The sequence below is a fragment of the Acomys minous genome (genome assembly GCF_964271855.1).
Source record: "Acomys minous genome assembly, chromosome: 15".
In the NCBI taxonomy this organism is placed as follows: Eukaryota; Metazoa; Chordata; class Mammalia; order Rodentia; family Muridae; genus Acomys; species Acomys minous.
In genome coordinates, this window is record NC_140497.1 from 71,365,861 (window position 1) to 71,377,642 (window position 11,782).

General features: G+C 39.1%; 1 protein-coding gene across 4 annotated transcripts in view; it reads left to right on the forward strand.

Annotated features, from left to right (window-relative positions):
- The window catches only part of SLC4A4 (solute carrier family 4 member 4), a 320,437-nt gene extending 308,956 nt beyond the window's left edge, over positions 1-11,481 (forward strand). For 2 of the 4 annotated variants that reach the window (XM_084758173.1, XM_084758176.1), the window contains exons 22-25: positions 20-181; positions 4,019-4,115; positions 6,481-6,560; positions 7,239-11,481. In XM_084758173.1, the coding sequence (XP_084614299.1) occupies positions 20-181; positions 4,019-4,115; positions 6,481-6,524 (303 nt within the window). In that variant the 3' untranslated portion in view covers positions 6,525-6,560; positions 7,239-11,481. The remainder of the gene's footprint in view (positions 1-19; positions 182-4,018; positions 4,116-6,480; positions 6,561-7,238) is intronic. The other 2 variants (XM_084758174.1, XM_084758175.1) reach the window with 1 other exon arrangement.
- Positions 11,482-11,782: the final 301 nt, after the last annotated feature.

Sequence of the window (11,782 nt, forward strand, 5' to 3'; positions counted from 1 at the left end):
TTGGTTATTACATTTCTAGATTCTGGCACTCGTAGCTGTCAGAAAAGGTATGGACTACCTCTTCTCCCAGCATGACCTCAGCTTCCTTGATGACGTCATTCCAGAAAAGGACAAGAAAAAGAAGGAAGATGAAAAGAAAAAGAAAAAGAAGAAAGGAAGTTTGGATAGTGACAATGATGATGTAAGGAACATTCCACAGTGTCCATGTAAAGCCAGTTAGAGAGAAAATGTGAAAAATGGCCCTTTTATTCCAAATGGTTATCCGGCCTGTTACCCATCACACCCTGTTTACCATGCGTTTTTCCACTTTCATTTTTTGTTTTTTAAAAAAAAAACATTTTCTAAAGGCTTTCAGAACCCTTAATATATCCATAATGACAGAATGGCTTAAAGAAATAAAACCACATTTAAAGAACCCAATCACATAGGTAAAGGGCATTTGTTTATTAATGCTGCAAAATGTATTCCTTTTAAAATTGTTGCCTATTTGAAGTAATAACACAGTTTCTAAATGATTAGAGCCTTGTGAGGACAGGAGTCAGTGATTTTGACTGAGAATTTTATCAAATGATTTTCCCTGGGAAGACTGTTTGTAGCTCTGCCAGACTCAGGACCTATATGGATTTCCTCTGGTGTTGATGATGCAACATCAACAGTGCTTCTCATGATTTCACACGATTTGGCTTGTGTGACTGCAATCCTAAAGTAGGAACATAGTTAATTTTTAATTGCTTAATATCTTTGGCTAAGCATACCTTATCTCCAGCTGTTATAACAGCTCCTTAAAGTGCATACTTTTGTTCACATTTTATAGGTAAATGCTGACTTTTTATTTTTCAGAAACTTAAAAAAAAAATTAGCTTGAGGTATCACTGGTCAATGAAACTGTATATATTTAAACTGTGCGATGTGATGCTTTGATACGTATATTAAAATCACTTTTCTAAGTGTGCACAGCTGGGGGGTTGGGTAGCAAAGACAGAGCTCTCATCTAAGCCTCTCTGTGTGTCTGTAGTTGATCGGGCTGTCTGGTCTTATTCTTCTCATGGAACATGGATAGAGTACAGCAAAGGGAAGCAGCAGACAGAATTGGATTTCAGATAAATTGATCTAATAAGAAAAGGTTAAATATACGAGACACATTTAGCTATAGAGAAAGGGGGTCTGAGAGAGCTTCTGCGCTGTCTGCATCCATCCTCTGAAAGAGCAGGTGGATAGATTTTCTGTTTCCAGTGATGAAAAAGAAGTAGACTGTGGGTTTAAACTGCAGCAGAGCTTAACACACTGTATCAAGAAGAACGATGTGTGTGCTTGAACATTGTTAGAAACCGAAGCTTGAAATGAATTTTTGGACCATTCAAGACAAAAAAAAAAAAAAAACAAACAAAGGTTGCCCGAGATATTAAAATGATTAAACCGGTAATCAAATCTTGAATTTCTAAAATAGACATGGCAGTTCGTACTCATGAACCAAACTGAAAATCATTACACATTGCTAATGGGGCAACTAACAGTGTAACGTCATTTCTACTATTTAAAACAAGATACAACCTTTGGAGATTGTTTTAAATGTACTTCTCTCTCCTGACAAAAGTTGGATCAAATGAGCTCCTTACACTAATTCCAGAACTCATATATATATATATATATATATATATATATATATATATTTTTTTTTTTTTTTTTTTTTTTTTTCATATTCTGATGACTTGTACTCACACAGTGTTCTTGTTTTGATAACTCTTACCACTTTTTTGCTGCATGTCACAGACAGGGTTTTTGTTTTGAAATGCCTTGGTTAGTGCTCACTTATGTCCTTTCTTCCCTACCACATGCATGTCAAGATGGCAGATGTTCATACACATTTGTTCATACACAGTGAACATGCTTGGCAGTTTAGAGTATATCAGGGCAGTAGGTTCTATATGTTGAAGCCATTATTTATTTAAAGATTATGCATTGGAGGATGTCTCTTGATATTCAGGGGTTCTGGGCGGGGGGGGGGTGGTCTGTGGTTACATGTGGCTGTATCGGGACTCGAGCATCACAGTTTTTATATTTATGGGCAGATGTTGTGGAAATTCTATCTCGCAACATACTTGGTCTGCCCCTGGTCACTTCTGAGGCTGCCTAGTAGCCTGTAATTAAGAGTTGGCTGCCCAGGTGTCTGTGTGTAAGTGCTATTGTTTGGGCGCTGTTTCAAAGGAAACTTTCATCTGTGACGTGGTCACGAAGAAAGGTACATGTGCCATTTTAATGAATTTTAATTTTTGTCAATTAGGCATATCATCTTACTTATCAAAAGATATTCTAACTCATTAACCCCTGCATATTAATCATAAAGGAATTTTCATTGTAAGCAATAGATTTTACCTTCAAGTTTGTTTTTTGATCACTCCACCCCATTCTTTTCTCTTCCTGGACTCTTTTTTTTTTTTTTTTTTTTTTGGTTTGGTTTGGTTTTTCAAGATAGGGTTTGTTTCTTGTGTAGTCTTGGCTGTCCTGGACTCCCTTTGTAGAACAGGCTGGCCTCGAACTCACAACGATCTGCTTGCCTCTGCCTCCCGATTAAAGGCATGTGCCACCATGCCCGGCTCTCTTCCTGAAGTCTTAATGATTGAGCGCAGGGTCTCACAATATTAAAGAAACACTCTTCTATTGGGATATATTCCCACCCCTCTTCCTCCTCCCTTCTCCCCTGTCCCCTCACTCTGCTTATTTCAGTTAAAGAGTGTTTCCCTTGAAATTTTCAGTAAGGAGATAAATTGGATCTCTTTACTCCAAATATAGAGTTGGAATCAATATGTTGATTTTTAAAATTAATTAAATGTTAAAGTTCAGGTGTACTGTATTATTATATGTTGAGCTGGTCTTCCTCCATTGGTCCCCTTTGTCTCCATAGACAGTTTTACTCCATGATTTTATATGTCTACATAAAATCTATGAACGACAAACGAAGGAAAGTCTATAATATTCATTTTTCTGAGACTGGCTTAATTCACATACTATGATCTATGATTATCTCCAATTGCATCTACCCTCTTTCAAAACAACTTGAATTGCTTGTTCTTGATGGCCAAAAAAATGTTTATTCGTGGTGTGTGTGTGTGTGTGTGTGTGTGTGTGTGTGTGTGACATTTTCTTTGTCCAGATTCTGCTTTTGAACATGTAGTTTAGTTCTATAATTTATCTATTGCAAATAATACTGACATGATCACTGAGGTTTTAAAAAGTAAAGAGTTCTAATGGAAATCTATGTTATTTTTTGGCTAGGTGGTCTGTTCTTAAGAAGTTCTACAGCTGCCCAGCTGCCTAATTTTCTTTTTTTCTGGTTATGATTCCCTACTTATCTGATCAGCCTTTGGTTTTATTTTCTCTTTTTTTTTCCTTATGTTCATAAATGTTGTTGACAAAAGCAAGTTGGAATGAATCTTTAGTCATAAAACAGTTCCTGAGAGTAGTAAAGTAAGGAAAGGATACTTTTAGTCTATAGAGGGTTCCTTGCTAGTGGATGTCCAAAAGGTCTTAAAATTGGTTCGGGCAGGAATATGGGTCATGATTTTCCTGGAGACAGAATCAGAGAACACTGTAAAACAAAACATGAATCTTAAGACCATATATAGTTTGGAAATTTTCCTGGATTTAATCTGTTTTCACTGGGAGTGTTCTCACTTCATGCACACGACAAGCAAAGCTTGCCAACTGGGAGTTGGGGAGCACTTCACAGTTGTGTGTGGCTTGCTGATCCAGAATCCAACAGTGGAGCCCTTTACAGTTAGGCTGTAGAAATCTCCTTGCTGTGGTTTGAGCCTCAAGAAACTTGGCCCCATTAACTCAGAAGAGGGGAAAACAAACATGAGGGGTCAAGGTGTGGAGAGCCTGCAAAGCTAGGCAGTTGGAAATAATACTGAATGCGTTTCTCTTTAGTAGGTGGACATGGTAAACGGTAGGTTTGGGTAAACACTGGGAAGCAAGAAAGAGAAGACATTCTAAAAACTGTTGTACATTTTTTTCACAGTCTGACTGCCCATACTCAGAAAAGGTCCCCAGTATTAAAATTCCAATGGACATCATGGAACAGCAACCTTTCCTAAGTGATAACAAACCCCTGGACAGTGAGTAGAACTAACCTCTTGCGCGCTTGCCTGCCCGTGACCCACGCTTGCCTGCCCATGACCCACGCTTGCCTGCCCGTGACCCATGCTTGCCTGCCCAGGATCCTTTAGGACTGCCCTCAACTTAACTCTCCCCTGCTTTGTCTTCTTTTCTGTGAAGATGTAAGCAGATTACTTCTTAGGAAACTTTTATTTTTTCTTTTCCTTAAGCTTTACCCCTCTTCCCTTTATTCATAACCTCTTACATTTTGTTTTATAGTCTTTTTGATAAGTCATCACCAGAATTCTTTTGTTGTTGTTGTTTTGTTTTGTTTTCAAAAGCCAAACCTATAACCATGTTTTTTTAGTTGATGTTTTTCACTTATATTTTGAACTGCACCCTATGTAGTATTACGTCACTGTCTGCTACTATTTGTTCTTGTTAGGTTTCAGCCAATCATCAAATTGGTTAAAAGAGAGAAATAATACTCAGAGTTTCTCTACGATCAATGAATTGATTGTTAGTATTTAGAATTTGGAATATTTTTCAATTAAACTGAGAGTCAGAAAATATTAGGAAAACTAGATATAAGTGATACAGTTTCCTTTCCATTTTTTAAAAAATTTCTCTTCTGTTAGTTCATATTCACAGTTATAACTGCTCTGGTCTTTCTTGAGTAATAGACTGGTGGCTCCAGTGTAATAGCATGTGACATGTCATGTCATCTTTTCCCCTGTGATTGACACTCCACCGTAGTAACACCAGTGACCATATGAAGCTTTTCCAGTAGCACAAAGCAATTATCTCCAAAGCACTTCATGCTTTGAGTTTTCTTTTTTTAAAAAAAAATATATTTTATTAATTTATTCATATTGCATCTCAATTGTTATCATTTGAAGAAAATGTGTTGCTTTAGGTCCAGACATGCACCTACAGAGTGCACTGTGAGCCACATCAGAGATACATTTATTTCTGGTGGGTAATATCCCATTGTCACTAAGAGGTTAGGTTTACCAAGAAAATTTGTAATGAATAACCATTGATAAAAATGGGACCTATATACTTATTGATTTCTCAGTAACAAATTACCCCAAAATACAGCACGAACATGTATTTTCTCTCATAGCCTTTGACATTGAAATTTTTAAGAACTGTTGAGTTGGTGGATCTGGCTCAGGGTCTCATGAGATTGCATATTCAGCTGTCAGCTAGGACTGAGGCTCTGTAGATGTAGACTTGATTGGGCCTAAGGATCTATTTCCAACCAATGGCCTTGGGCAGGAAGTTTTGATTCCTTGGCCTCTAGAAATTTCTATAGGACTGCCATGGCATAGTGGCATGGTTCTCCCTCAGAGATAGCTGAAATCTGAACAGCAGCTGTGGTATTTTATAATAGAATCTAGGTTCAACATTCCAGAACGTATGCCATAGCATGCTAGCTGTCGAGACAACTCAATTGCAGTGGGGGAAGGAATCACACAAGAACACAAACACCTGGAAACAGGAAACAGTGGACACTATTTTGAGGTAGGGTACCCACCCACTGCATCTGAAGAACAAGTAGCCTTCCCTTCATTGCCCAACTTGTAAATATCTATTATAAACCAAGCTAGTTAGTTTTATGCCCACCCTTATCAACAGAAATTAATTAAGAATTTCATTTGCAATTCCAGGCCCCCTATCCTAGTCATTTCACTTTTTATCGCTACACGATTAAAGGCAAAAGAAGGCTGTAAAGGTTATTTAAAAAACAAAACAGACAAACAGAACGAAGCAAAACAAAACAAAAAAATGTCAGCCCAGAATTGAAGACTTGTGATACCAGTTGTTTTCCCTGTCAACATCCCTTTTCAAGTTAATTGATGGTTGTTGTAGAAGCTGACCTATGAGCATTTTGACTGAAACTTTTCTAATAATTGCCCTAATCTTTGTAGGGCCAGGAAGGACAGAAACTGATTAAACAGGAGTTGCCACACAAGCACCTCTCAAGTCTTCTTTTCCTCTTGAGTAGCAACAGCTAGGAGAGACTGAGTGTTGAGAACGGAGGGGACGCTCAAAGACATGCGTGAGACCTACAGAAGATGTTCTAGTCCTGTGGCAGGAATCCCCTCTCGCCCTGGAGGAGGAGGAGGAGGAGGAGGAGGAGGAGGAGGAGGAGGAGGAGGAGGAAATGATTTGGGCTCCATCACGCTGCTGCTTGCATGCTTAACTTGATAAACAGTGTGCATCGACACTCTCTAAACCCGATTTTCCTACTCTTTTTCAGTTCTGAAAGGTGCCTTGGTTTGCATGGAGATTTTCGTATTCACTCTAAGTCTATGGTTCCCCCCCCCCCAAAAAAAAGATCTACTTCATTTCAATTAGCGTTTTGTTTTCTCTTCCCAGGAGAAAGATCCTCAACATTCCTCGAACGGCACACGTCATGCTGATGCAGTCTCTTTCCTCGAGTCGCTGGGTATACCAAGGTGAAGGAAAGTCCGCGTTTGCCTTGCGCTCTGGGATGATGTAGCAGTGGGCTTATGGGCAGAACTCCTGGTTTTTCTCTTCTCTGGGACTTAAATCAATTACCCAGGGACCCAGGACTCCCCTCCCCGCCCCCAGGCTTTGCCTATTGGAAGCAATTTAGAAGTCCCGAGCTTTACTTTTAAGAATAAAGAAAAATTGTCAGTGTCGTGAAGTCAATGGGTAGGATGGGCGGGAGTTCTTCCGATTTCGTGCAGGCTTTCCTGGCAGCTTTCCTTCTTCTGTCGTTTCCTTCTCTCTAACAAGGGGTCTGGAAATGACAGGTTCCATGTGACTCTAGGAAACGGGACTGTGAACGTCCTCAGGGCGCTGGCCTTGACTCTTAATTTCTAACAATATTACCCAGGTGGTAGTCTCATTTTTATATTTTGGGAATTTTTATTCTATATGAAATCTCGGGTAGTCGTTGCTTGAATTCCCTTTCATTTTACTACTTGATTTCACTTAAAAGTCCCTGTTCTTGATCCACATGGAAGAGGCAGAGGTGAGAATGGAAAGAGTGGTACATTTTAAGTGTGACCAAGGCATAATAAGCATTTCAGAGATGACGACGAATGTTGTACTGACTCCGTGTTTCTTCTCTTTTCTTTTTTTTTTTTCCTCTTTCTGTTTTACTTTAGCCCTCCTAGAACTCCAGTGAAAGTTGTGCCTCAAATTAGAATTGAACTTGAGCCTGAAGCCAACGATTATCTTTGGAGGAGCAAGGGAACAGAAACCACATTGTAACCTGTTTGTCTTTCTCAAAAACTGATAGTTCTGTTGTTAATTGTTCTAACTTCCCTCCCTTGTGTCTATGTATTTTAAAACTTTTGTTTGGTCACTGGCCGAATAATACAGTCACTCTCTCTGCTTCTCTTTTGCATAGGTAAAAATCAAGACAATGGTGTCCCTTAAAAAAAAAAAGGCACTTGAGGGGGTCACACTTTTGTTTTCATGGATTCAGATGTGTCCTCTGACCTGTATATTCCTGTCACTTATGACACACAGAAACCACCCTTGTCAAGCAGAGATGAAAAGTATTAAGAATTTTTTTTGTACCACCTTTTATGAAACTATTGAAGGAACTTAGGACCTAAGCTTGGAGCTGTGCTTGCTGGCTTGGCTCTGTCTGGTTGAGCAGCCCTTTAACTCCAGACAGAGTCCCTTCTTGCTTACAGAGCCCCCAAGACTGGAAAAGTGCTGCTACCAACCTGCCCTTGCTCGTCAACCCTGATCTTCTTAGAGTTATCAAAAAGCAGAAAACACTAAAGGTACTTTGCTCCCTGTAGAGAAACCCTTGCCATCATTGTAGCAAGTGCTGGAATGTCCCTTTTCCTATGCAACTTTTTTAACCCTTTAATGAACTTATCTGTCGAGTACATCGAAGAATATTTTTCTTCCTAGATTTTGTTGTTTAAATTATGGGGCCTAACCTGCAACTTATTTTTTGTCAACTTTTTAAACTTTTTTTTAATTACTGTAAAGAAAATGAATTTTTTCCTGCAGCAGGAAACATAGTTTGAGTAGTTCTACCTCTTACCTGTAGCTGCCAGGCTTTCTGTAAAAATTGTATTGTATATAATGTGATTTTTTACACATGTGTGTGCACATGTGCACACGTGAGCACGCGAGCGCATACACACACACACACACACACACACACACACACACACACACACACACACACACACCAACCACTCTAGGGTAAGCCAGAAGGCTAGAACAAATTGAAAGAAAAACAAAACACCATGTTTCTAGGAATCTTTTGGGTTGTTGGGTTTTTTTTTCTCTCCCTTTCTTCAAAATAAATGTAGCTGTTCTGTGAAGGAATTTAGGGGGGGATAGAGAAATGTGTGTAAAAGGAGTAACTTTTGTTGTGGTGATGGTCATACTGGGAGCAGATGCTGGTGTGTTACATGTCAATGTCCTGTGCAGTATTGTTAGGGATTTCCTCATTCGAATCATTTGTGTGTTTGTGCAGGGACTCTGTGTGTGGTTGTTGTACACTTGTGCAAAGCCAGGTAAAGAGTGACAGTAGGCAGAGGGCAAAGTTGCCAAGCTCCTTGTGTTCATCTTCATAAAATCTCAACCACTCATGAGAAATCTGTCAGGGGCCAAGAAATGTATCATGTAAATTCAGGTGAACATATCTTATTTCACTCAGACATCAGTCAGCATCACAGATACAGCTACAGATCTACAATACAAAAAGCCCTAAGAACATTATTAACAGCCCAGTCACACATCTCTACCGTGGTGTAGGACCACACCAGAGATCTGCAAAGGGCTCATTTGCATGTACTCATAGGATGGGGTTGTCGGATCACTTAAAATATATATGTGTGCGTGTGCATGTATGTGTTCCAGGATACCATGTTGGAAGTTAGACCTTTATTGGCCAAATTGAGTGTGGCATTTGATTGCAATGTTTCTAGTAAGTTACATTATACACTGAATGTACATTAAAATAATAGTTTGGATGTGGAATCCATACTTTTAGATTTGTATAGCAGCGGGGGCAATGTACATTCACTGTAACAGGTTTCTGGAGGAGTAAGAAAAGCAGCATGGAGCCATTTATTGGTTCTATGCTGTGTTCTTCTGGGTGCCCACATTTTTACATTGACTAAATTATAATTTTGCCCCCCTGAAATGTTGACGATCAGAGTCTCATTATCCTAAGTTAACGGTAACTTTTATTGCATTCAGATATCTTGGAACGCCACATTATTGAAGTGAGGCATGAGTGACCCCAAGTGTTTTCACTGGGACAGCGGCAGATTACATGTCACTCGTTAACATCTCAAATCAGATGCGTTTACATCACATTTGTATTCAGAGCCATCCTTAAAAATGGCTATTGTGCATTGTCTGGTTTTTCTATTAAACCAGGTAAGCAACCTCACCTTTTCCATGATAGACACATCACTAAAATGTTTAAAAACATGCATAGGAAATGCGGTCCAATCTTGATGTTAAATCAAAGCCACTTTGTTTACTTTTACAAAATCTTTGTTTTATATATATATATAGATGTGTGTGTGTGTGTGTGTGTGTGTGTGTGTGTATGTGTATTTTTCAAATTATGAATCAAGTTTTGACAGGGATTCATGGTCCTCCCCTTATTTTTCAGAGAGCTCCTGGAGTAACCTATCACTTCAGTCTTTGAGTAAATCTTAAAGTTATCTCACCCCATTCTTAAGTCTGTGACTGGGGTGGGTGGCTAGTGTTCACAGAGTGACCATAAAGCTATACCTCACATTTGCTGCAAGAGTAGTCAGCACTGAGCACTCTCATTACCACCGTGGTTCCCACACTAGCAAGCAGAACCCCAAGTCTCTATGGATGCACCACAGTATCTGAATTGGGTTAAATTTGCTTACTGGCTGATAGCTAAGCAGATTTCATGGTGGTTTTGTTTCTATGTAAACTGGACACAAATAGAGCAATGAATTCTTTATTAATGCCTTTCTGCCCTTCTTCCTCCCTGGATGTGAATTTGGAGATAAATGTTTCTTGAAGTAAAGACTCAGAGTCGTTGACCAGGAATACTGTGGTAGTGCAAACTGGCTGTGAAAACGAAGATGTGCAGGCTGAGCCCGTCGAAGCATCGAGGCCTCCTGTTTGCAGAAACCCTTGGAGATGCTGGTCCTTTTCTACTGTGTGCAGAAACTACTTGGAATCCTAATCATTTTGTGTGTCAGAGGCAGTGTTGTTTCAGCTTCTCCCTCTGGTAAAGTTGAGGGGTGGGGCTCGGAAGTACTCATTTGAGAAGAGGCAAACCAAACCCCCCTCCTCATCTTCCTCCTAAGAGAAGGGGGGGGTCTGCTGTCAAAAATCTCAGCTTATGTGCATTTTGGGCACATGTGACAACACACACAGAGTATATCCTTTGTCAGCTATGCGTTGCTGTTTAATATAGCAAATGATTGTCTTCCATATTTTTGTTTCTTTTCTTTTTTTTTTAAAACTGTGTTAAAGTACTTGAATTGTATTGACTGCTGACTATCTTTTAAAAGCAAAACCATTTGAGTTATATTACAGAGGTTGACATTGATCGGGAATGGGACAGAGTCTTCTTCAGTCTTTTTCATACCACTTCATGATTTTGGTGCAAGACCTGAGGTTTTCTTCTTTATTCTGTGATGTTTCTCACCTGCTCTCACAGCATGGTCTAGAAGCTCCACTGGTACGAAGTGACTGGACGAGGTCAGAAGCCTCCCTGTCACAATAGCCTTGGGGTTTCTCAGATGACTGCATGGAGCTTCATGGCAGCCTGGAACGGAAACCCTTTTTGTAATATATGTGAATCTGGCAGGCTGTGTGTTTGACCAGATGTTGGGATCTATCTTATTCCTGGCTCATTTCATTGTGCTCTATGGATACACACAAGAATCCTGAATTCTGTTTCCTAGGCAAATACCACAACTCAGGGCTAAAGTCACCCAACGAATCCTTAGAGCCTGAAGTAACTTTGTCCCAGGCCTACAATGTGCAACGAATGCAGACTTGCCTCCTTGCAGCCGTTTTCATGGCTGGTACGTACCCGTACACGTCACTTTTCACAATCAGTACGCACTTTCAGATACCTTATTTTTATTCTCTTAAGTCTTTATTAACTTTGGAGAAATGATGCATCTTTTTATTTTAAATGAAGTAGATCAACATGGTGGAACAAAAATGATAAAGAGCAGAAAACATTTCAATATATTACTAATAATTTTTCCAATATGAAACCTAAAATTCCTATAACATAGTATTTTACAGTTTTATGAAGCTTTCTATTGTGACTTTTATGGAATTAAGAGATGAAGAAGATGAGATATTTTAGCATTTATATTTTTCAAAATTAAATGTATACTTAAAATAAAGTAACTTTATGCATTTATGAGTGCCACGTGCTTCTATTCAACTCTGACTAATCGCGGCATCTTGTTCCTTTAGGTGTAGGTAAAAAAAAAGGTTGAATGTGAAGGAATGAGAGTGCTTGTCTTCAGATTGTGATGATCTCTCTAGGCAGAAGGGTAAAATAAATGCTTATACACATATGGACAATTAATATTAGAAGTCATATTTTGGTCTTAGTGACATGGTCTTGTTCAAGGCTCAAAGTAAATTCATATCAAATATGGGCAATGAGAGTAGTTTCATGGGGAAATGCTGTCACTTTTTTCAGTTACTGAAA